The following is a 26,929-nucleotide window of genomic DNA, read 5'->3' on the forward strand; positions in this document are numbered from 1 at the left end:
ATGATGTTGGCCATTGGTTTTGCATAGATGCCCTTTATTATGTTGAGAAATTTCCCTTCTATACCTATTTGATTGAGAATTTTTATCAGGAATGGGTGTTGGACTTTGTCAAATGCCTTTTCTGCGTCAATTTAATTTTCTTATTTAAGATCCTCTTCAGTATAAAATTATTTCATCCTTAAAATAGATACATAACAACCTGAATTTATGTATTTTCTCCTTAGAACTGTTTCCCCATTACCATTGATCTGCTGTTTGAGAATTGATCTTGAAAGAAGACAGGAATTGGATCCTTTGTAGAATATAAGATTTATAAACTCTCTTGTCCTCAGCTGTTACTGGTGATTGTTGCTAAAGTTGCATCCAGCTGTTTCTTGTTTGCTGGTCTTTAATGAAAGTTTGTGAGCATATTTCATAGCTTACTGTAGTTAGTGTTTAATTATTCATTGCTGTTTTCAGTTTTTTTGAAACTTTTGTCAATGCAGTCTTAACATTTTATTTAATTTTTCCTCTGTATTTTTGTTTTTTTTACAGTACTCTGTGCAAAAAACTTGGTGAAAAAGGATTTTTTCCGTAAGTAAATTAACTTTAAATATAAATCTTATACATTTTGTGTGTGTGTGTGTGTGTGTATTTTTTCTTTTTTTGGGGGGATAGACCTTTCAGAATTGTCTGGTTCGGGATTGCTGTATCAAGAAATATATTCAACATTATTTTATGAATGCTTTGCTTCAGAGCCATTTGTCTTAACCTTTTTTAAAAAGAGCATGTGTGCTTTTTAGCCCTAGGCCCTTTCTTTTATCCACCTTTCCCTCCCCAAAATATTTATTGTGGAATGTATGTATGTGTGTATGCAGGTGTGTATATATGTACATGTGAAATATATATTGAGGTGTACACACTGCTAGATTTCTAGGAAAAGTTTATTTTGTAAACACCTTTTTTTGAAACGTTTCATAGAAAATTTTACTCGTACATTTAGGATTACTTGGAAGGTGGGGAAGTCATTGGTGCTGCTTGGAATTTTCAGAGCATAGGAAAGAACTCTCTGTCACATTTGCTTGTAGATGCTCTTGTGCCTCAGACTCCAAAGCAGACATTTGGTTCTCATTTTTGTAGCCTATTTGCCAATCTGTTATGAAATGTTTTGTGGCTTTTTTTTTAGGGTTTTGTGAGAGAGGACTGGGAAGTACCCCTTACCTGTGTTTAAAATCTTTACCCTTTAACATCATACTTTACAATACCTTTAAATTATTGCATAAAAATGACATAATTTTCAGTAAAAAACTCTTAAGCCAACAATTTTATATGTAAAGTATTTGAAATTAGACGTAGAGAAGATTCATTGATTTTAAAGTTCAAGTCGAACTAGCCAGGAAAGAACTAGCTATGTTTTCTGTCTAATTTAATATATGACATTTGATAATTTTCAGGTATCTGATTAAAAGAAATAATAAGCTCTTGATAATAATTTTAAATTATACCTAATTCATTCCACTTGAAGTTTTATTGCTTCTAGTCTTTCTAGAGTAGAACTCAAAGTGTATAAAATAACAATCATATAAAATTATATAAATTTTAATGGTATCTGTGCTTATATAAGAAAGCAATTAATTTGGATAATTTGGAACGTAGTTAAGAAAGTTATAAGCAATCCCCAACATACATACCGCCGCATATCACAGTCGAAGAGCCAGTGTCCACAGAACTTTCTCTCTGCTGCCACCAGTTAATGTTGTCTCTTGCAGACTGCCGCTGATCTGTACTTACCTGTCTCTTGCTAATAAGCAAGGTATACTCTTCTTACCCTCCTCAAGGTTGATCTAAGATTTATCCTAGTTTAAGGACTGGAAAAGGGCAAATAGGATTGGATAGGTGAGTGACAGAGAGAGAAAAAGGAGGAAAGTGAGGAAAACACACTCTTACAGCTGCTTCTGTTCCTTCCAAGACTTCTGCTCTTCTAGCTCCAGCACTGATTTTGAAGATAAAATCTTTAGTTTTATTTTCTCAGTCTTCCTTCCCATATTCTTTACCGTCTACCAGAGCTTCCAGACACAGCTTCTCAAATAGAATATCCAAGTGTCTTTGTCTCAGTTTTCTTAGGAAATCTAGAGGAATCTTACTTTAGTTCTTTGTAAACATCTGAGAACCCATTGTTACCACTTATGAAATCTTTTATTCCCTAAATTGTAGATGAAAGAAAGAGGGAGGAAACCTTTCCCTTTTTTCACTGGTGTAGGCAGTAAAAATTGATAAAAATTCTTAAGAGTTGTGAGCCTGCTTCCGGAATAAGAGAATTAGGGAAAACTGTGAATTATCTTTAAAACCCAGAATGGAAGAAATACTTCATGGCCCTGGAAAGCCAATGCTTAAGCCTTCTGAAGGAAGTCAGCCAGGGATGGATGTATTCCCCAAGTTCACACTGGCAAACATCCCAAATCCCCACAGTAGTAGACTTAGATATGTGCTTAGGGATGTTTTTGACCTTTTATAAATTGAGGGTTGCTTATATTAATTTCAGAGAAGGAACTACGTAAGTACAGAAAAAACTCTATTGCCATTTGTTGTCTTTTGTAGAATAATTTGTATGTGAGATAATACTGTTTATTCCAGGGTACTGCCATTGTTGAGAAAAGTTTTGTTAACTTGTATTTTAAAACGGTTTTCAAGTCTGTTGGCTTTCTAAAATAAGTTACTTTCAGCCCCAAGATTTTAGCTTGGAATTTTTCAAACATACAGGAACATGTGAAGTTTACAGTCAACACTTATATACCCACCATCTAGATTCTACCATTGGCTTTATCACATATCTATCTATCCATTATCCGTCGGATTTTTTAGAATGCTTTCATTAGTAACCTTTTTTTCTCTTTGATTTATGCAACATTTAAATTTAAGATACTATGTTAAGATGTTTATAGGGACCAGATTGAAGTCATTCAGAACCTAGATGAGTTGGTTGAATTTTTTCCCCCCTTCAAAAATAAAGCATTATTTTTTCTGTGAAGTAACTTACTTGGGAACGTGTGTTCTGTATTTGAATTGAAATGTTTATTTCATAATTATTTGGAGCCCACCAAGTACAGTTGAGGAGCCCTGGTGGCACAGTGGTTAACAGATCAGCTGCTAACCAAAAGGTCGGCAGTTCGAATCCACCTACTGCTCCTTGGAAACCCTATGGGGCAGTTCTGCTCTTCCCTATAAGGTCTCTATGAGTTGGAATCGACTCAGCCGCAGTGGGTTTGGTTTTTTGGTTTGGAAGTACAGTTATGTAGTAGAGAAGTTCCTGAGCTTTGGCTGTTTTATATGGCTCAGAAATGATGGGAGAATTGAGAAATTTTGAAAAATACAGAAAACACTTTACCCAGCTTTATGTTTACCACTAGAGGTCTCATTGACCTCAGAAAACTTGTGAGTTTTTTTTTTACCACAGTAGAGTAACTTGGCTCCCAAGTTAAATTTTTGTAGAATAATGTAATCGGGCTAAGTTGAATCCTAGGTATTTTTTGTCAAGGTGTAGAGCTTGTATTTTGGTTTGTTGTATTGTTTAACAGAGGAGAAACATTGGAGGGTAGGACTCAGACTTAATTAAGCATCTGGAAGCCACACACAGAGGCTTTGCGTGAAAAAAGTTGTTTTTCTTAGTCCTTAACTCTTTAATAGTTACATAACACCCAAAGGGAAAGCTAGACATGGGATTTTTGTTTGTTTAAAGACATACATTTATATGTTTGTTTATTTAGATAGTAGAATCAAAAGAGCAAGATAAAGTATATTCTCCTGAGAGGAGTCTACTTTCATTTGTAGTTGTGTTAAATTTTTTAGAAAGAATTAAAGAATGCAATTATCTTTTGTTTTATAGCAAATGGTAATATTTACAGTAATTAATCTTCTATCTTACATGTCAAAATATTCTTTAAAAAAAAAAAAATCTTCCCCTTTTCCACAGGACTTCCTGATCCATTTGCTAAGGTGGTGGTTGATGGATCTGGGCAGTGCCATTCTACAGATACTGTGAAGAATACACTCGATCCAAAGTGGAATCAGCATTATGACCTGTAGGTTTAAATGATTATTTTGAAACAAAACAGAATTGATATTATTTGATATAATCTTTGAAAGTATAGTCACTGCAAATGATATGAGCTTGATCTGTAGTATAATTTGGTCTCCACAGAAAAGGTAGAAAAACCCAGTGGGAAGGTATTTTGGCTTCTAGATAACTGGTTTTAGAAGATGAGGTACACTTAATAAACTTATGAAGAACAAAATGAAACTGGCTCACAGTGTAGCGCAACCCCCATACCTTTTTTTTAAATTAAATAAAGGTATTAATTCACTTTAGGCTAATTGTAAATGTGAAATCAGAAATCAGAATTAGGGTGTACGCACAGATGTTCTTTTTGTATCTATGTGGATGATGTCTTTCTTAAAAATTTTATTTTAGTCACAGTAGTATATGCATGTGGGAGCCTTGGTGGCACAATGGGTTGGTAGGCTCTCGGCTGCTAACCAAAAAGTCAGATGTTTGAACCCACCATCCAGTCCGCGGGAGAAAAGACCTGACAATCTCCTGTCAGGATTTCAGCCACAGAAACCCTATGGGGCATTTCTACTCTGTCCTGTACTGTTGCTATGAGTTGGAGTCGACTCGATGACACACAACAACAGTGCTTTTTAAAAAGGCAGTGGTAGTATAAGGCTTTTAATGGAAAATAGCAGTCCCTGTCCATTCTCATTCCTGATTCCCATTCTTGGTGTAACCGCTTTCAATAACTTTGGCTTTTATTCTGGTATTTTCTTCTATTTCTAGATATCATGCTTATTTTATAACTTCTTGATTTATTTTATTTTTAGTCTTAGGTGTTTTTAATAAAATTTATTGTGGTAAAATATATATAAAAAACATTTGCCATTTCAGCCATTTTTAAGTGTACAATTCAGTGACATTAATTACATTCATCATGTTGTGCAACCATCACCACTATCCATTTCCAAAAGTTATTTTTCATCACCCGTAACAGAAACTCTGTACCCCTTCAGCACTAACTCTGCCCCTGGTAACCACTAATCTACTTTGATTTATATGCATTTGCCTATTCTAGATATTTCATATGAGATAATGCTAAGTTAGTTACCACATGTTTATCTGCTCTCCAGCTTTTACCATCTTGACCACATCTCTAACATTATAAACATGTTAATCATCCTGATATCCTGACTTCATAAGTCTTCAGCCTTTTAAGCTTCACTGCCATTCCACTTCTGTCTTCATCAACCTTTTCTTCAAAATACTCCATTTGATTTTACCTGCAAAAATTAAATTAGCTCTCCCGTTAAACCTCCATGCTTGACATCTCACCTGCTTATTTCTAGACCATTAGCTCTACAACTACCCTAAAATTCACAGCTTAGCCTAGATTCTGGTCTGTTATTTGAATTTGACCTTCTAAACCACATGTGAATAAATGTCATGTCTCTCCTGCAACTTTAAAATACCTGAAGACAACCCTCTAGTGCTGTGGCTCAGTAACTCCTAGTGAACAAATAGGTACTAAAAAGTTAGGCAATAAAGAGCAGTGAGACTGCCTAGCTTCCCAGTTCTACCTCTGATTATGTGATTTTCAGCTTGTTATCTAACCCTTTTGTATCAGTTTCCTGTAATAATAATAATAATAATACTTATTTTAGAAGATTGTTATGAGGATTAAGTGAAATAATACATGTAAAATGTTTAGACTAGTACCAGGCATGTAATAAGCCTCAAGTGTTACATGCTTTTAGTAAATATATTATTTTTAAGTCATGAATTTATATTGATTTTTGAAAACACAGCTTTGATTAGCTACTATCTATATAGTTGACTAAGCTTTTGGGCTCTTAATCAGATTGTTTTAAGTCATTTCTTTTAGCTTCAATCAGATTTAAATTCAGCCAGAGACTGAGATACAACAGTGAACAAGAGAAATATAGCCCTTCAAACCTATACCCAATGTGTGTAAAGACATATAAACTGGAAATCATGACCAGTGTGATAAAAATATGGGAAAGTATAGGGTACTGTGGAAATACATAGAACTTCTTAACACAGATTTAGTTGTTGGGGAGAACTTTCCAGAAAAACTGGCATTTAGACTTAGACCTTAAATAGGAGTTAGCTTGAAAAAAGAAAAAGTAGGAAGGCCCTAAGTAAAAGCAGCCTGTTTAAAGATCTAGAGGTGAAAGAGAATGTGACTCTGAAAACAAACAGACAGGATCAGAAAGAATCACATGAAAGTCCTTGAAAGCCTATTAATAAATTTGAATGTTATCCTGAGAGCAGTTGGGAGCGATGGAAAGGTTTTACTTGGGAGAAATGGTATAATCAGATTTATATCCAAGAATGGAGCTTTGGCTATAGTGTGAACAATATCTTTGAAGGAGGCAAGAATGGAAAGTTCCAACACTATGGAGTAATCCAGCAAATAGAAAATGATGATTTATGTTAGGAAAGTGACAGTGTGAATGGATAGAAGTAAACATTCTAAATATTTTAAATATGATCTTAAAATTTAAAAATCATTTCTGTCTGTCTTCATTACTAGTGCTGCTATAACAAAAATACCACAAGTGGATGACTTTAACAAACAAAAATTTATTTTCTCACAGTTTAGGGGGCTAGAAGTCTGAATTCAGGGCCCCGCCTCTAGGGGAAGATTTTCTCTGTCTGCTCTGGAGGAAGGTTCTTGTCTCTTTAGCTTCTGTTTCCTGGTTCCTTGGAGATCTCCATATGGCACTTGGATCAGTCTTCCTCCATCTCTGTTCTGCTCGCTTGTTTAATCTCTTTTATATCTCAAAAGAGATTGACTCAAGGTACACCCTATACTAATCCTGCCTCGTTAACATAACAAAGACAACCCATTCCCAAATTGGATTATAACCACAGACATAGAGGTTAGAATTTACAACATATATTTTTGGGGGACATAATTCAATCCATAACACTATCCTTAGAAAAAGGTGAAATCATACTATACCCTCTGCTATGCCACATTTGGCCACAAACTATAGTTTGCTGACCCTTGCCTAGCCTTTTAACCAGTTTCCTTGCTTTTCTAGCCTTGCTTCTACGGTTTTTCTCAACACAGCAGCTTGAGTGATGCTGCTAATATATATATATGTATTTTTTAATTGTTGTGCTTTAAGTGAAAGTTTACAGTTTGTTAGTCTCTCATACAAAAATTTATACATACATTGTTATGTGACCCTAGTTGCTATCCCTGTACTGTGACAGCACACTCCTTTCCACCCCGGATTCCCTGTGTCCATTCAACCAGCTCCTGACCCTCTCTGCCTTCTCATCTTGCTTCTGGATAGGAGTTGCCCATTTAGTCTCATGTATCTACTTGAGCTAAGAAGCACACTCTTCACGAGTATCATTACGTCCCACAGTCCAGTCTAATCTTTGTCTGAAGAGTTGGCCTCGGGAATGATTTTAGTTTTGGGCTACCAGAGAGTCTGGGGGCCATGTTTTCCAGGGTCCCTCCAGTCTCAATCAAACCATTAAGTCTGGTCTTTTTACCAGAATTTGAGTTCTGCACCCTACTTTTTCCCTGCTCCATCGGGGACTCTCTGTTGTGTTCCCTGTCGGGGCAGTCATTGGTGGTCGCCGCGTACCATCTAGTTCTTCTGGTCTCAGGCTGATGAAGCCCTTTCTGTCTCTTGGGCTAATACTTTCCTTGTGTCTTTGGTGTTCTTCATTCTCCTTTACTCCGAGTGGGTTGGGACCAGTTGGTGCATCTTAGATGGCTACTCGCTCGCTTTGAAGACCCTAGATGCCACTCACCAAAGTGGGATGCAGAACATTTTCTTAATAAACTTTGTTATGCCAGTTGACTTAGATGTCCCCTGAAACCATGACCCCCAGACCTCCACCCCTGTTACTCTGTCCCTCGAAGTGTTTGGTTGTATTAAGGAACTAAAACATATTTTAAGTCATGGTTTACAAGGCCCTTCATTATTTGTCCCCTGTACTGGTTAGGGCAGACTAACTGCTATAATTATTGTTGTTGTTAGCTGCTGTCGAGTTGACCCCCCACGCACAGTGGGATTGGATTGTTGTGACCCATTGGGTTTTTATCGGCTGATTTTTAGAAGTAGATCACCATAGTAGTTTATTTTGTATATAACGTTTATTTAGCAGGGAGGTGGGACACTGTCACACACAGTCATTCAGGGACCTAGGCTGACAGAAGCTCCTCCATTTTCAATATATGTTCTTAAGATCACTCTGGGCCTTGATATCCAGTGTCCTCACAGTGAAGAGAGAGTGGGTTGTTTTTAAAATTGACCAGGCCTCATGGTGGCATACGTCATTATTCATGTTCCTTTGACCAGAAAGAAGTCTGTTATGGGCGGTTAGGAAATAGTAGTCTAGGTATGTGCCCAAGAGAAGTGGGAAATGCTTGAACAACTGGTCAGTCTCTGCCAAAGCTCTCTGTCCCCTCTAACTTCGTCCACTGGTCTTCTCCTGCATGTGCTGCATTTACACATTGACCTTGATCTTTTTGAACATGTAAAGCATACCTGCTTTAGGTCCTTGTTGTTTCCCCTGCTTGGAATGTTCCTCTGATATCTGCATAGTTTCCTCTGTTACCCCCTTCAGATCTGTGTTAATTTTCTGTTACTATATAACACATTACCACAAACTTAGCAACTTACATTTGTTATCTCACAGTTTCTCTGGGTCAGTAGTGCAGACACAGCTCAGCTAGGTCCTCTGCTCAGGATCTTACCAGGCTACAATCCAGATGCTGGCTGGGGCTGCAGTCTCATTAGAGGCTTAACTGGGGAGAGATCTGCTTCAGGCTTCCTCAGGTTGTTGGCAGAATTAGCTTCGTTATAGTTGTAGGACTGAGGCCCCCATTTCATGATGGCTGTCAGCTGGGGGCCGTTCTCAGCTCTTAGACACTGCCTGCAGTTTCTTGTCATGTGGCTCTCTCCATAGGTTCTTCACAACATGGCCACGTGCTGCTTTGAGGCCAGCAATGAGAGTCTGCCAAGATGGAGCCTTATTTAACATAACACAATCATGGGAATGACATCCCATCACCTTGCTGTATAATGTAAGCTGTGTAACATCCCATCACCTTTGCCATATTCTTTTGATTAGAAATAAGTCACAGGTTCTGCCTGCACAAGTGTGTGACTTATTGGGGGTCACTTTAAGATGTATTTGCCATAAGATCTTTGTTGACAGTGTCACCTTTTTACTGAAGACTTCCTTAACTATGTATACAAAGTAACAGTCCTCTTCCCCTGCCTCTTCCTATCCCACTTAATTTTTCTCTGTAGCACTTTAACCACCATCTGACGTATTCATTTTTTTCAGTCTCCCTCCACTGGAACATGAACTTAGTGAGGGCAGGGACTTTGTTTACTGCTGTATCCGCAGTGTCTAGAACAGTGCTTGGTACATAGTAGGTGATCAGGAAATACTTGTTGAATGAATGAAAGAGCCAGATAAAGAAAAAATGATGGAAGGATTTTGAGTGGGAAGTGAGGGGAAGGAATGAGAAGGGACAGAATACTGTGTGAGGATAAACCAAACAAGTTAAAGCTTTTAATTTTTTTAGCCCATAAAGATTAAGAGGTAGAGGGGCATAGTTAAAAACTGCTCTTTTAGGAACTACCTATATTGGATCAAATTGACAACAGCAGCTTGAAAGATAAGGTAGGAAACTTAGGGAGGCCGTGAGTTGATGTTAATGGGGAAGGAACAATTTGGAAAAGGAGAGTGAGAATGGTTGCACATATTGGAAAATGTAATCAGTGTCACTGAATTCTCCATGTAGAAATTGTTGAATTGGTGTGTACATTCTGCTGTGTATGTTCTCAACAGCAACACAAAAATAAATTAAAAAAAAAAATGAAGAAACTGAAGTAATACTCAACATAGAACTAAATACAAATTTGCTAATGACATTGTAAAATACTTGAGTAAAGCACCATTTTTAAAAACTTAAGTAAATTTAATTAAGAGTAAGTATTATTTTAGCTCATTATTTTGGTTGATAATGTTGACGAGAATTATAATAGGTCACAAAATTTGTTAATGATAGAGAGTCACAATTAGCTACTATGAGAATCTGTTCTATACTTAATTACTGTTCCTTAAGATAGATGACAGGAAGACAACTGTGCCTGTACACTTCATGTTGGAAGCCCTAGGAAGGCATTTTGATGATCTGTTCTGCTAACATTATTTAAATGTTTTCGGAGAGTTTGTTTCTTGAACCACCTCATAATTAGTTAGCAACTGCTTATGCTAAACAGAAGTTAACAGATAATATGTTTAAACATTAAAAAATTGAGAATTATCCATAGTTATGACTTTTAAAATTATTTATAAGACTTAGTTGATTTTGTATTCTTTATCTTCAGAAAACAATCATATTGCATTAAAAAGTATAAAAGAGCTTGTTGTTAGGTGCCGTCGAGTCACTTGCAACTCATAGCAACCTTGTGTACAACAGAACGAAACACTGCCCGGTCCTGCGCTATCCTCACAATTGTTTTGCTTGAGCCCATTGTTGGAGCCACTGTGTCAGCCTATCTCGTTGAGGGTCTTCCTCTTTTTCGTTGACTGTCTACTTTACCGAGCGTGATGTTCTTCTCCAGGGACTGGTCCCTCCTGATTACGTGTCCAAAGTACATGAGATGAAATCTTGCCATCTTTGCTTTTGAGGAGCATTATGACTGTACTTCTTCCAAGACAGATTTGTTCGTTCTTCTGGCAGTTAATAGTGTATATTTAGTATTCTGCGCCAGCACTATAATTCAAAGGCATCAATTCTTCTTTGGCCTTCCTTATTCATTGTCCAGCTTTAGCATGCTAAAAGTGCTTACACTACCACTAATCTACCATTCTATGGAAACAGTATTCTCTGATTTAGAACACTTAACATTCCATGGAAATAGCATGTGTGCCAGGAGACCGGGTGTCTGAATGGTAGATGTGAAGTGAGACTTCTTACTGTGTGACCAGAGGATACCGGAAATCTGAAGTTTTATAAGAGCAGCAAGAAAACTTTAGAAAACATAAGAATAGTTTTGTGATAACTCCATTTGATGAGAACAAGTGAGTACGGTGTATCTGCGGTGTTGAAGTAAGATTGCTTCAATTTAAGATGAACTTAAGTTTTAAAGGGAAAAACAAACTTCCAAACATTATTTAAATTCATGTTTTAAGTCAGAAATGTAAGAATTAAACAGTATATACTTGTAGTATCCCTAATGCCATTTTCAGATCTAATAAAGCTCTGATCTTTGTGTATAATGCAAAAAAACCATTTTTGTTTTGTGATAAGATCACAAACTACTCATATGTTTTCAGGGAAGTTTTTCTGCCCTAAAATCTTCAAGTGTAATGCCTGTAACATTACACTTGAAGTAAATATTTGTTGAATGTTATTTTATATAATCTTTTCCTAGAAATGGTACATTTTGTCTTGCTGCTTAGAAGTGTACTGTGTAGAAACTAATTTAGGTCAGCTAGCCATCCTCTTTTCACATACCTTTGGGACAATTAAAAGTTTGTATTAGTTTAATCAGATCCTTTTAGTCCTGTATTTGTGATTAATCACACTAAAGAAGTGAGAGTTTTAATTAGAAACGAAAGGAAGATGTAATTCTTAAATTTGGAATCTGGGAAGGAAGAGGTAGGTTTGAGTTAAAATGGTGCTGTTAGAGAACTTTGTATGGCTTGGGAATTGTTTTAGGGTGCTAGTAACCTGAAGAAACCCTAAGCCAGATATGAGAATTTTACTGAGCCTTCCCTGTCCCATCCACTAATTACACAACGGCTGCTTTAGAAGCTCCTCGGACCAGTTTTACCTTTTCACTTTGCCTAGGACTTTTGATATGGAGTGGAAAGAGGATGGAAAAAAGAGAAAGTTAACATTCTTGGGCTACTCTCCCAAGTCGACTTTAAAAGAATATACACTGGAAACTCATTGCTTTTAGTGTGTGTGTTTTTTAGTATTTCTCAGTAATCTAGATTATTCTCTGTTTAGTCTTTATATGCTACTAGGGCCTTTGATTATCACTTGTATAATTTCTCTGTAACAGTATGTCTAAGTGGGGGAAAGAAAGAAGGGAGTAGGGTGGGGCATGGGAAAACTTTTAAACTTCGCTAGTATTCCCTACTTTTGTAAGCTTTTGTACAATCTCTTGAGACTAACAAACCAAAAACCTTATAGATCTATGAGTTGTCTTTAGAACTAAGTCAGGGATGAAAATCTTATTTTGAAATAGCTTGGTGACAACCTGTGTAGGCAAATTCCTAGTTTCTTAAACTCCAGAAGTAAACAGGTATGACGGCCTACCCAAACTAAGAAGGTCTCTAAGAACTCTCTGCTTTTCCTGCTGTTCTAGGAGGGATTGGGGCATGGAGATGTTCTTGCTTCAGTTGAATGAGTTTCAGAGCAGGGTAAGAATGTACTCTTAGCTTCTCAGGTCTGAACTTGGATGAATTGTCCTCTAGAAATGCTTCTTTTGGTTAGTTTTGATTCTGTGGTGGTGGTAGTGTGTTATGCTTCAGACCCATAGTCTTATGTAACATTGTTTCTATGGGAGAACAGGTTCTGGAGTTCCAGGCAATTGATTTGTAAAGCCATTTTGGGAACTTGATCTCTTTGTGAATGGTAATGATCTCTAGTTGTATAATTTTGCTTAAGGTGGGCTTGAAAGGGTCTTCTTCAATACTTTACCCACAATTTAGGCTTTTATTACTATTTTTAATTAAGATGAAATTCATATAGCATAAAATAAGCATTTTAAAGTGAACAATTCAGTGGCGTGTAGTACATTCACAATGTTGTGCAGTCACTACCTCTCTCTAGTTCAGAAACATCTTTCATCACCCCAAAAGGAGATCCTGACTTAAGCAGTTGCTTCACATCCCTGCTTTCCCCCAGCACTTGGCATCCACCAATCTACTGCTGTCCTAGGAATTTACCTATTCTGAATATTTCATATAAATGGAATGATACCCAATATGTGACCTTTTGTATCTGACATCTTTCTTTTGGCATAACACTTTTGACGTTCACTCACTTTGTAGCATGTATCAATCAGTACTTCATTCCTTTTTACAGCCGAATGGTATTCCTTTGTACGTATAGACTACAGTTTGTTTATCCATTCATCCATCGATGGACTTTCGGGTTATTGCCACCTTTTGGCTTTGGGGAATAGTGCTGCTATGAACATGCATGTATGTATACTTGTTTGAGTACCCTGGATTGGAATTGCTGAGTCATATGGTAATTCTGTGTTTAACTTTTTCAGGAACCGCCAAACTGTTTTCCACAGCATTTTATATTCCCACCAGCAAAGGGTTTCAATTTCTCCACATCCTTTCCTACTCTTGTTATTTTCCGCCTTTTTTACTTTTTTTTAAATAGCTATCCTCATGGGTGTGAAGTTACATTTCCTTGGGGTTTTGATTTGCATTTCCCTTTTGACTAATGATGTTGAGCATCTTTTCTTGTGCTTGTTGGGCTTTCTTTAGAAAGCTGATATTAACTGGCTACCCTGGACTCTTTTTATTGCCAAGGTACTGCATTGGAGGGACAGTGATGGGGGAAACGCTTTGAATCGTTTTGCAGAAGCCTTGCCTATAATTGACTAAGTCTACAAACATATGTCTAATATTTTAATTTTAGCAAAAATCCTAACAGAACGTTTATGTCATATTTTGGTCTATGGTGAAATTCTTCTATAGAGATGCCCCTCACAGTAGAATATCTTGCATAGTGGTTTATAAATCACGTATTTGTTAGTCAAGTCAAAGCGTTAATTGAATCTAATTAACTTTCGATTATGAAACAATTTACTTTGTCTTTTAAACAAGAAAGAATATGTTTTATATTACAGGAGGTTTCCTTAATGTGAGAATATATACTTCTATAGATACAAGAAATCATAATATCCAAACCAAACCCATTGCCGTCGAATTGATTCCCACTCATAGCGACCCTATAGGAAAGAGTAGAACTGCCCCATAGGGTTTCCAAGGCTGTCAATCTTTACAGAAGCAGACTGCCACATCTTTCTCCCCAGAGAAGCTGGTGGATTCCAACTGCCGACCTTTTGGTTAGCAGCCATAGTGCTTAACAACTGCGCCACCAGGGCTCCTTAGAAATCACAGTGTTTCCGATTAATTCCTGGCATATCGAACAAAATGTTTCTGGCATGTACATTAAAGTAATACAGTATAATTAATAATTTTTAGTAATTTAGAGTTAGAATATCTTTCAGAAGGTCCACAATTATTGAATGTTTGTTACAGTTTTACATAGAGCTGCTCAGCCTTTTCTCTTCATGGTACACATGAAAATTATAGGGCAACACACTAAATAGATGAAGCTCCTTAAGCCAGTGGTGGGCTGCCTTGATGCCTGAGGGAAGCAATGTTTCAGTACACCTTTAAACCAGACTTACCAGTTGGAAAACTGGTTGTCTTAGGCTGGGTTCTCTAGAGAAGCAAAACCAGTAAAGTGTATAAATATATAGAGATTAATATCAAGGAAACAGCTCACGTGATTGTAGAGGCTGGAACGTCCCAAGTCCGTGGATCAGGATAGAGGCTTTTCCCAGTTCATGTAGCCACAGGGGCTGGCAAACCCAAGATCGGCAAGTTGGAGAGCAGGGTTCTTGCTCACAGGCTGTGAAGATTGAAGAATTCCAGGATTGGCAGGCAAGACCGCAAGGCTTCTCCTGATTCATGTAGCTTCCGGGGCTGGCAAACCCAAGACGGGCAGGTTGGAGAGCACGGCTCCTGCTTTCAGGCTGTGAAGATTGAGGAATCCCAGTATTGGCATATAAGCTGATAGCTCAAGTCCAAGAACCGCGGGTCAGAACAGGAGGCAGCCACAGGATCCAGAGTGAGCAAAAAGCCAGAACGTCAGCTTATATTATGATGCAGGCCACACCCTCAAGGAAACTCCCTTTCAACTGATTGGCTGCTCACAGCAGATTTCATCATGGGAGTAATCAGAGATAAGCACTGAGAATCATGGCCCAGCCAAGTTGTCACACAATCCTAACCATCAAGCTGGTTTAATGTAATTTTTTAAAAAATGGTTTGGGATAATTCAACTGTTTAATACTTGATTCTGGTTCTAGAATTTGACATACATCATGCAGTAGATCTATGCCAAATTAGGTCTGCTATGTCTGTTTGAAAATGGATACATGTGTGCTGAATGATATTTTAGTCAAGATCTTTTCATTTACACACAACAGGGTGGGCATGCTTTAGGTACAGCTGGATCCAGTGTGGCTTCCATGGTCCTCATTTAAAAGTTTTAGTCCTCACTTAGGTGGTTTAGGCTTTTTTATTTTTTATATACTAAGTGAATTTTTCTGATAATACTGCTTTACTGAATGACACTTTAAGGTCAAGGTTGCTGGACCAAAAATTTGACCTCAGAGTCACTGAAATAGTTAGGGTTCTACTGATATAATAATGTGATTTTATTATATTTTTGCATGGGTTGACGCCATGTGTTAACAATTGGCTGTGGTAGAGCTTCTACATATATACTTGCAGGTATATGTACAGACAAGTACAGTAACGCTTTTCCCTGCTCTGCTTGTCTGCAGGCAGTGAAGGGAAATCTGCAAGAGTCCTGCACGCTCAAGGCCTGCATACAGGAAAGAAGCAGGGGAAAAGCGTTACAAACAGCTTTTGTTCTACAGCATTTTAAAACATAACAGGTAGGTCAGATTTTTGGTCTGTCAGCCTTGACAATGCCCCTTGAAATTGAACAGAGTCTTCCCTGAGGTAGCAGGTAATGTCATTGAAATGTATTTAAAATATTAAAAGTTCTTCATTTTAGAATTTTTGTTCTTGAAAAGAAGTAATCATTGTACATTCCCATAGTGTTATTAGATACTGGCTACTAGAACAGTTTTTCACTAACAAAAATCATTACCCAGCCTGAGCATGGCAGATGTGGTAAGGGATATATTGAAAATTCTTTTTAGATCTTCTTCTAAGATTTTTTTTTTTTTACTTCAATCCTGTGGATTAGTTGAACTCAAGTGAAAAATTATGAACCACAGATTTCCTTACATTATGGAAATATGTTTTGCACAATCTAGCCATATTCAAACATATTTGTGTCTTTAGAATATTAAAGGAACAAAAGAAAAGTTTCTACAATAACTGCTTGTAACTGCCAAGTTGCTCACATAGCCATTTTGTTTTTTTAGGTATATTGGAAAATCTGATTCAGTTACAATCAGTGTATGGAATCACAAGAAGATCCATAAAAAACAAGGTGCTGGATTTCTTGGTTGCGTTCGTCTTCTTTCCAATGCCATCAACCGCCTCAAAGACACTGGTTGTGAGTAGACACCAACGCTTTTAAAATTAAAAAAAATTTTTTTCTTTTTGTATGTTTAAAACATTGGTAAAATTTTTTTGTGATAAATGCTGTGGGTCTAAATTTATTTTGTTGACTTAAAAAAAAAAGAGTGAAACGTTTTAAATCTGGGAACCTAGAGCTGAGTTGGAGCTGATGCTTAGCTTTCAGTGAAATTTATATGTATTAAACGATTTTTATTCAGAAGCATGAAAGAAAAGTGTCAAAGCATACATGCCTTTTTTTATTTCTTAGCACCCATCTCTGGTTTTAATGGCTTTGTGAGATGAAATGAGTTTTATTAAGGTAATTGGAGTGTTTAAAGTGGCAGTTATAAGGGAATTATTAATGGGTATGAATGCTATAATATATACAAATTCCCATAAATGAGTTAGTAGCAGAACTGATTCAAAGCCACATCTTCCAGTTTATACTTGGTTTCTTATTAAAACTTACTTTGTATTTGTGTCATTTGAAATGATTAGATAAATAACAATAATAATGATGAGAATTAACATTTATTGAACACTTAAGTGCCAAGCACTGTGCAAAGAGTTTTACATAACTATCTGATTTAATCCTGAAAACAACTGTATTAGACTATTAGACTTGAGAAAATCAAAGCTCAGGGATAATTTGCTTAAGATCAACAACTAAGTGGCGAAGCCAAGACTCAGACTGAAGTCGTCTCAGAGATTTGGAGAGAAAGTAACCACATGTTGACAACGTAATGCATGGTTTTGTTTTTTTTTTAATGAGTGATCCAGTTTCTAATTTTTTTTTTTTTTTTAAGTTGTACTTTAGATGAAGGTTCACAGACCAAACTAGTTTCTCATTTTTATGACATTGGCTAACAACCCCACGAGATGTCAGCACTCCTGCCTCTTGACCGTTGGTTCCCTATTATCAGCTTTCCTATCCCCTCCTGCCTTCCAATCCCTGTCCCTGGGCCGTTGTGCCCCCCTAGTCTCGTTGTGTTTTATGGGCCTGTCTAATCTTTGGTTGAAGGTTGATTCTCGGGAGTGACTTCATTACTGAGCCCAAGGGTGTCTGGGGGCCATACTCTCGGGGTTTCTTATAATACATAGTTTTTGAAATCGGAATTTATCAAAATTTATGTTGAGGACTAATGGATCACAGCTGCCACAGCCTCCACCAGACTGAGTCTGGCACAACTAGATGGTGCCGGCTGCCACCACCAACTGGTCTGACAGGGGTCACAGTAGAGGATCCTGGATAGAGCTGGAGAAAAATGTAGAACAAAATTCTAACTTAGAAAAAAGACCAGACTTACTGGTCTGACAGAGATGGGAGAAACCCTGAGAGAATGGCCCCTGGACACCCTTTAAGTCAGTACTGAAGTCACTCCTGAGATTCACCCTTCAGCCAAAGATTAGACAGGCTCATAAAACAAAAGGAGACTAAAGGGGCACACCAGCGCAGGGGCAGGGACAGGAAAGCTGGTAACGGGGAACCCAAGGTCAAGAAGGGGGAGAGTGTTGACCTATCGTGGGGTTGGCAGCCAGTGTCACAAAACAATATGTGTATTAATTGTTTAGTGAGAAACTAATTTGCTCTGTAAACCTTCATCTAAATTACATCTAAATTTAAAAACGTGCAAAAAAAAATTTATGCTGAGACTCTTATACTAATTATCTATGCAGTTAGAGAATTTTAACATTTGTTCTACCATTAAAACACTACAGTGACATGATTAACTCTTTAAATGATAGCCTTTATTTCCAGTGGATTGTGGGAATTTACTACTCTATAGATGTTAGAATCCTTGACACCAGCTCATTTTTTAATTGCTTTTTTTTGTTGATTTAAAATAGATCAGAGGTTGGATCTATGCAAACTTGGGCCAAATGACAATGATACAGTTAGAGGACAGATAGTAGGTAAGTGTGGAGTTTAAAGTTACATGAATTTTGGCTTCATTTAAACTGACCTAAACTTTAACCTTTTAAATCAAAGTACATTGTACGTTAACAAAGTACATTAGCTTTATTGTATTGGCATGAATTAAATGAGCCATGTAAAATGTTACAAACAGTGGATCTAAGCTAACTTAATTAAAAACAAAAACTATATAGTGTAAAAAATTAGAAACTTTGGTATCCTGAAGAACTATTGACCCTTTAGGAAGAAGTTCTTTCAAAGTATTCAACTATAGTAGAGTACTGAGACAGACTTTACAAATAGTAGTAAAGTCTTCTGAAAATAATTATCAAACTGGTTTTTGAGTAAGAAAAGAATATTCTCTTGAACTCTTTGTTTACTGTTTAATGCTTTACAGTTTTAAAATAATCTATGTTAATTGCAAAAAAAAAAAAAAATAGAACGAGCAGTGGTGGTATGGGTATTAGCACTGACTGGAAAAAGGGAGAAATTGTTACCTTACTCATAAGGCACTTAGTGGGCTAATGGTCTGTCTTGAATTGACCTAGAGAAAGGGCTTTATATAAAATTTCCTGAGACTTCTCTTTAAGAATTCATAGACTGAGATCTGCTCGAGATGCATAGCCTGCATAGTAAGTACACTGAGGTAGGTGTGTTTGAGGCCCCTTAAAGAAGACATGCAATTGCAAATTGCAAGTCCATCACTTTGTGATAGAGCAGAGTTCAGAATAAGATGCTTTCACTGTGAACCTATCAGAGAGATTTTAGTTATGGAAGGTACTTGAATGGCTTCATTTTAAATGGGTTGGGTTCATAATTAGGAAATAATCAGAACGACGACATGACATAGCCCTAGTGTGGTTGTTCCAGGGAAATAGTTACACTATAGCATTATTGATGATTCTTGAGATTCTCAGATTGAGAATGGGATAAAAAACATCTCAGAATGCATCCTGGTATACAAGACTTACGTGAATTTTTATCTCTTTGATTTGGTGTGTTACGTAATGCCTGCCAACTAATGTAGTAACAAAATCGTTTTGCTAGGTGTTAATTTTCATTTAAAAGAATAACAAACTTTCCTTTGTCGGTTATTAGAAGTATACTTACTAGCATATACTACTTAAAAGACTAGTGTTTTACTTAATATTATTTTTATTTTTAATTTAAAGTTCTTGTGTGAATTTGGTATTCATGATAGAACCATTAATAAGAGGCAGTCTGGACTACATCATGTTTTCTGACCCTTTAATTCTGTGATCTGCAGATAGAATGAGTCCAATTCGTGCAGAATTAGGCCTTTACAAATATTTGTAAATAGATGTGTATAACATCTTTTTTGGGATATGGAGAAAGGTATACTAGAACACTAACTTTAAAAAACATATGTCCCCTTTTAGTATTTTCATATACATGTATTTTTTTAAATGATTTTAATTATAGGGAATATAAAATTTTATTTTGCTTTCTTTCATTTATCGTAAGCCTTTTTAGTGTTTCTCGGTAGTCTTTGTAATTAATGATTTTTAAAAGGATGCCTTCTAAAGGTATATATTTTAGATTATAAGAATTCTTTCTATTTCTGTAAATCTTAGTCATGTTTCTGTTGTTTAATAGTAAGTCTTCAGTCCAGAGACCGAATAGGCACAGGAGGACAAGTTGTGGACTGCAGTCGTTTGTTTGATAATGATTTACCAGATGGGTAAGCTGACATGATTGAAATCATTAGAAAAATGTATAGCTAGTAATATCCTTAGAATAATGAGAAAGAACTTGGTGTTTCTTATATACTAAACTTTAGAAATTTGCCATGATCAATTCCAGAATCTAGGTTTCCTTATACGTGGAAAATTAGTGGAGGGTTTTGTCATAACAAATTTATAAAATAAGCAGTGAATTAGCTATGTTAAATTTGTTTTTTAGGAGTTTTGACTAGGAGAAGAGTGAATCAGATATGTGAAATTTAGTTTTTACTAGGAGATAGACGAGATTTTTTGACAGCTCTCCTATAAATATTATGTATTTAAAAGAAAAGTTTTTTTGCTTGATTAATTTATTCAAACAGGACATACCTACAAATGCTGAATCTGAAACATTGCTCTGTTTAAAGGTATGGGATAGAGAATTTGGATAATAGTAACCATAACAGTAAGACTGAGTATTACGTGTCAGAGGAGCTCTAGTGGTGCAGTGATTAAGCGCTCAGCTGCTAACCAAAACGTCGGTGGTTGGAACCCACCAACTGCTCCATGGGAGATGTGGCAGTCTGCTTCTGTAAAGATTTACAGCCTTGGAAACCCTATGGGGCAGTTCTGCTCTGTTCTATAGGGTCACTATGAGTCGGAATCGACCCGATAGGCAATGGGTATTTGGGATGTGTCAGATACTATTGCAAGTACTTTATGTACATTTTTTCATTTAATTCAGAAAGCATCTTCGAAGGCAGTATATAGCTATAGCATGTGATTCTGGAATTAGACCACTTGAGTTCCAGTCCTTACTTTACTGCTTGCTAGCTTTGTGACCCTGATCAATTTACGAAACTTCTACAGGCTTTAGTTTGTATTCATTTGTAAAAGGGAATGATAATAATAGTGCATACCTCATAAATTGTGCAGATTAAATGAAACCTTTCATGTAAAGCACTTAGCACAGTGTCTTGCACATAGTAAATGCTTAATAATTAACTACTATTGGTACTACTGCTGCTACTTTTGTTACCCTCATTCCTTATATATTAAAAACAACTGAGACTCAGAAGTTCAATAACTCACCCAAAGCCACCATAGTAAGTGGCAGAGCTGGGGCACAAGCCTCAATCTTGATCCAGAGCTCATGCTCTTTATCACCACTCTTTGTCTGTCTTTGATACTAGTTCTGACACTTTTCTGATTTTAACTTTCAAATTATTTTTAATTAATTTTAGTAAGGTATAATTTGCATACAATAAATTGCATCCATTTAAAGTGTGCAATTTGTTGAGTTTTGACTCTACTTATTTTTGACATGAAATTTTACATCCAAAATATGGTATTTACATATATTTTTTTAAGTTGTTAAAAATCACTGTAATTTAAGTCTGTTTATAGATCACTTTGGCTTAATGATACCTGTTAACTCTTTTGTGGATGTGAGTTATAGTGTTTTTGAAGGAGAAGTTTCAAATGAAATAACTAATCAATACTGAGAGACTATAGCAATGTAAGATTTACTATTGTAAAATTTCTCTACATTATTGTACTGTAATTGTAATCAGAGGGGAGAAAATTATTTCCCTAGCATTTCTTTATTTTATTTTTAAGGCCCCCAAACCTCTGCCTTTTGGTGGAAATATTAACAGTATCACATTGCTATGTCATTTGACTAATTTTTTCTTTATATGAAAAGGTAGAGAAGTGGCATTTTTGATTTTTTAAAAAATTAGTTGGTATAGGCTGAATGCTTTTAAAAGCATCTTTTATATCCTTTTCCTTATGAAATTTGATTTTTTAAAAATTATTTTTAGTATATAGCCATTCTTTCACTGAATTCTAGAGAAATTATACTAATTAATACTAATTGAAAATTACTGAACAATTCTTAATTTGGCATGAATTAATCATACCTTAGTGTAAATATTTTAGAAGATTCAGAATTCCATAAAATATATTGTACAATTCTAAAATAAGTTGAAAAAAATCCTATATTCTGTGAATTGAACTTTCAGTTTGGCATTTCTGATTTGTAACAGCAGATGTCTTTCTGGCTTGGTGATTGCGCTGAAAATATTCTGCGTCCCAATTTCCTGTTAATAACTATTAATTCCTTATCTCTCAATGTTTTTATTTAAGTTGGGAAGAAAGGCGAACTGCCTCTGGAAGAATCCAGTATCTAAACCACATAACAAGAACTACGCAATGGGAACGCCCAACACGGTAAGAAGATACAAATATTTGCCCATGGTGTTTGTCCATGCTGTTTGTCCTCCTTGAATCCCTTTCTGTATATCAGCTTTACTGGATTTCTTTTCTTGGTTTATATAGGTGTAGGTCAGTAAATCTTATGGCATTTCCCCTTATTTTTTTAAAAAAGATCTAAAAATTGGTTAGCAGATTATCCTTTTAGTGTAGCACCAGGGCCTGGCATGGTACATGATAAATATTTACTACATGAATTAAATGAACAAATTGAGAAGTGCTTTTATTTCTGGGACTCTTCAGTTGTTTGGGTTTTTTGTTTTGTTTTGAGTTTGAGTTCATTGTTGAATGGCTGTAATAAAATAAATACATCCAAGGGTCTTCCATTCTTTCAGTCACATAGGGGGATTCTGTGACCAAGATAAGAACCAGATGCGCTGGGACTATATGGTAGGGGCACTAGACTTAGAGTGGGGGTAAGGCAATGGAAGAACTTGTGGTGGAAAACTGTCCAAAGGAGAAGAACCTCTGAACTAAACCTTGAAGAATGTTAGGATTTAGTTCGGTAAGGGAAACATGATGAGTAGTGTTCAGGGTGGTGGTAACTATGCTCAGCATTTGGGCTATAATCATGAACACGGCAAAAAAGCAGATGTAGTCCCTTCATGGAGCTTAATGTATAAAAAGACATGGGGATATAAGATAATTTTTTGGAAACTACAAGGAGGTGCTTTTTAAGTAATTGAAGATGAATAGGATAAGGATAAGTGCCTGGATCCCTTCTCCCCAAGCAAATCTGACATGAGGTGTAGAACATCAGATGCTTCTCATTGACTCTACCTACTTTTATGTATTAGGGATTAGTTGCTTAAATCATTGAATCACAAAGTTTTCTCTGATTCTTAGGTAAAAGCTTAATCATTTTAAAAAATGTTGATTTGAGAATTGCATTTCTAGTATTAAACTGCAAAGGATTTTATTGAAGTTGAAGGACCTGTTTTTATTATATCTGAACATAAATGAATGTGTTCTTGTGTAGTGTTTTAGTGAAGCCCATTTCCTTTTAACTCATTTAACTGATAAAATTGACTTTTATTTGCACATGTATAAAGTTAATACTTGTAAATGTTAGCTTTTTAAAAAAAACTTTGATTTTTCTTTTATCTTGGAAGATATGCATTGAACTGGAATCTCCTTGAAGTGAGCAACTGTCTTCTTCTCTTTATTCATTCAAAAAGTATTTATTGAGCTTATCTCATATGCCAGGCACTGCTCTAGTTGCTGGGGATATAGTACAGAACAAACTAGGAGAGCCTCTTCTCTCAATGAACATTCTAGTGAGGGGAGACAGACAAAATAAGTATGTAAATAAACAAGAAAAATAACAATGGTAAGTGCTATACTGAAGAACTAAGGTGATGTCACCCAGTCATTTGACAGTTCTACTTTAGATTGGCAGGTCAGGAAGGACCTCTTAGGAGGCAACACGTAAGCTTAAGCTATGATTTCTATGAGAAAAAAAAAGCCAGGCCTTGGAAGAGTAAGAGAAAGCACATTCCAGGTGGAAGGAAGAGCTACTCATGAATACTGAAAGTAGAATGACCTTGGCAAGTTCAAGGAATAGACGAATTACAGTGTGGAGAAAGCAAAGTGGGAAGGAGAGTGATGGGAAACAAGGTCCTTAAGGTGGGCTGTAGCTAGATCAAGTAAGGCTTTGTAAGCCAGTTCTCACATCTACAAACATACATGGATTTTGTATAAAACATAATTAAAGTGAAAATAAAATCTTTTAAATACGTAATTGACAACATGCTTATCACTTGAGTTTTTTTGGTGTTTAGAGACTTCAGCCTTTGCTTTTTACTTATTTCTTTTAAAATCATTATATTTTGTATTAACCATTCCATTTTCTTATAAGTTATTGTTGTGGTAGTATACACATGGCCTAGAGAACTCTACTTTTGATATCTGAGTTGAGTAACTTTTTTTTCCTTGTTAACTTTTCAATAGACCGGCATCAGAATATTCTAGTCCCGGCAGACCTCTCAGCTGCTTCGTTGATGAGAACACTCCAGTTAGTGGAACAAATGGTGCAACATGTGGACAGTTGTCAGATCCCAGACTGGCAGAGAGGAGAGTCAGGTCACAACGACATAGAAATTACATGAGCAGGACACATCTGCATACTCCTCCAGACCTCCCGGAAGGCTATGGTATGACAACTAACAGAGGAAAAATCAAATGTGATTTACTGATTTCAGCTTTCTAAGAAATCCAGAAAATCAATTAAAAAAATATTTCTTAATCTGTATTTAGATAAGATTTTGCATGAAAATGAAAGTAAATGCAAAACTTCCCAACTTTGAAAAGTCTCTGAAATAGTAGAAGACTACCTAACCAGCAGTTTGACCTTGGGCTAGCTATTTAACCTTTACCGTTTCGTTCTTTTATAATGAAGTGAGATGAATAATACCTCCCCTATCACAAAGTTGTTGTGAGGAGCACCTGAAACAATGGGAGACTACTTTGTAAATAGGCACTATGTAAAGGTAAGGTAGTATTGTTATTAATAACTGGTAACCTGAAGTTGGAGTCCCCAGGTGGCACAGATGGTTAAGCACTTGACTACTAGCCGAAAGGGTGGTGGTTCGAACACACCCAGAAACGCCATGGAAGACAGGCCTGGGGATCTGCTTCCAAAAGGTCACAGACTTGAAAACCCTATGGAGAAGTTCTGCTCTATACACATGGGGTCACCGTGAGTGAGAATCGACTTGACAGCAAATAACATTCTGAAGTTAGACCTGCAATGTAATTTTCTAGACATATATATTTAAAAATAATATAAAAGTCGTACTGCTGAAGGTATTTATCAATTATATTGGTTACAATTTTGGATTATCTGAGTGATTGGATTATTGTTGTAAATATTTAGTCACCTCTTTGTTTAAGAAGCCCTGGTGGTGCAGTGGTTAAGTGCTTAGCTGCTAACTGAAAGGTCGGCAGTTCGAACCCACCAGCCACTCTGTGGGAGAAAGATGTAGCAGTCTGCTTCCGTAAAGATTACAGCCTTGGAAACCTTATGGGACAGTTCTACTCTATTCTATAGAGTCACCATAAGTCGGAATTTACTTGATGGCAATGATTTTTTTAATGGGATGTTTGTATAAAATTGTTATAATCTTATACAAGCTCCTAGAATTGTAGGACTTCATGTGGAAAATTACATGAGCCTTCTAGTTGTATGTAGAACTTTCTAAGTTAATCACAACTTGTGAACATTATTGTATATAGCAACAACTCTATACAACAAACCTAAATGACTCATTAATGACCTGTGATATGCAGATGACACTACCTTGCTTGCTGAAAGTGAAGAGGACTTAAAGCACTTACTGATGAAGATCAAAGACCACAGCCTTCTGTGTGGATTATACCTCAACATAAAAAAAAACAAAAATCCTCACAACTGGACAAATAAACAACATTATGATCAACAAATGGAGAAAAGATTGAAGTTGTCAAGAATTTCATTTTACTTGGATCCATAATCAATGCCCATGAAAGCAGTAGTCCAGAAGTCAAATGACTCATTGTATCAGGCAAATAGCTACAAAAGAGCTCTTTAAAGTTTTAAAAAGCAAAGATGTCACTAAGGTGCACCTGACCCAAGCCATAATGTTTTCAGTCACCTCATGTGCATGCAAAAGCTGCACAGTGAATAAGGAAGACTGAAGAAGAATTGATGCCTTTGAATTATCGTGTTGGTGAAGAATATTGAATATACCATGGACTTCTAGAAGAATGAATAAATCTGTCGTGGAAGAAGTACAGCCAGAATGCTTCTTAAAAGCAAAGATGGCAAGACTTCGTCTCATTTACTTTGGACGTGTTATCAGGACAGACCAGTCCTGGAGAAGGACATCCTACTTGGTAAAGTAGAGGATTAGCAAAAAAGAGGAAGACCCTCAATGAGATGGACTGACACACTGGCTGCGACAACTGGCTCAAGCATAGCAGCGATTGTGACGATGGCACAGGAGTGGGCAGTGTTTCATTCTGTTGTGCATAGGGTTGCTATGAGCCGGAACCGACTCGACGACACCTATCAAAAACTACCAGCTTCTCCTTGCTTGCTAATGCTGACCAAGGGTGCTTATTAGGTCCTTGGTCTCTCAACACTGACTGTCACTAAACTATTCTGGGCTGATGGTGACACCTAGTGACCAGTGTTGGGTATTGTGTGATCTAACTTTTATTTTTACTTTGGAATATTTTTTAACTGTTCTGCAAGTGCATGATTCTATTCTATTTTTAAACATCTTTTGACTCTTGAAGTAGTTAAAAAAAAATTACTCACTAACTGTTCGTTCATGAGTGGGAGTTAGATAGACCTGGGTGTATATCCTGGTTTTGCAACATGTTAGCTGGGTGACACTGGGCACGTTATTTAACTTCCCTGACCCTCAGTCTTCTCTTCCATAAAATGGGAAGAATAATAGAACCAATCATGTAGGTTTTTTGCAAGAAATAAATGATATAATTTCATGTGAAATACCCGACACAATGGCATAGAAAGAACTTAGTAAATCTTAGCTGTTATTATTAACATTCAGGCCTTAGAATAAAGCATCTCCTTTCATTTCTCTTTAGTTGAGATTATAAACCAAGTTGTTTGGAGTGGGCAGGGGTAGTTATACTTGTACAGTATTTGTGTAG

General features: G+C 36.4%; 1 protein-coding gene across 2 annotated transcripts in view; it reads left to right on the plus strand.

Moving 5' to 3' along the window:
- The window catches only part of SMURF2 (SMAD specific E3 ubiquitin protein ligase 2), a 111,988-nt gene that overhangs the window by 63,808 nt on the left and 21,251 nt on the right, over window positions 1-26,929 (plus strand). For both annotated transcript variants that reach the window (XM_004374210.2, XM_023729326.1), the window contains exons 2-8: window positions 535-573; window positions 3,950-4,058; window positions 16,261-16,394; window positions 18,248-18,313; window positions 19,932-20,016; window positions 22,145-22,228; window positions 24,221-24,423. In XM_004374210.2, the coding sequence (XP_004374267.1) occupies window positions 535-573; window positions 3,950-4,058; window positions 16,261-16,394; window positions 18,248-18,313; window positions 19,932-20,016; window positions 22,145-22,228; window positions 24,221-24,423 (720 nt within the window). The remainder of the gene's footprint in view (window positions 1-534; window positions 574-3,949; window positions 4,059-16,260; window positions 16,395-18,247; window positions 18,314-19,931; window positions 20,017-22,144; window positions 22,229-24,220; window positions 24,424-26,929) is intronic.

Source organism: Trichechus manatus, unplaced genomic scaffold (genome assembly GCF_000243295.1).
Source record: "Trichechus manatus latirostris isolate Lorelei unplaced genomic scaffold, TriManLat1.0 scaffold00028, whole genome shotgun sequence".
Lineage (NCBI taxonomy): Eukaryota > Metazoa > Chordata > Mammalia > Sirenia > Trichechidae > Trichechus > Trichechus manatus.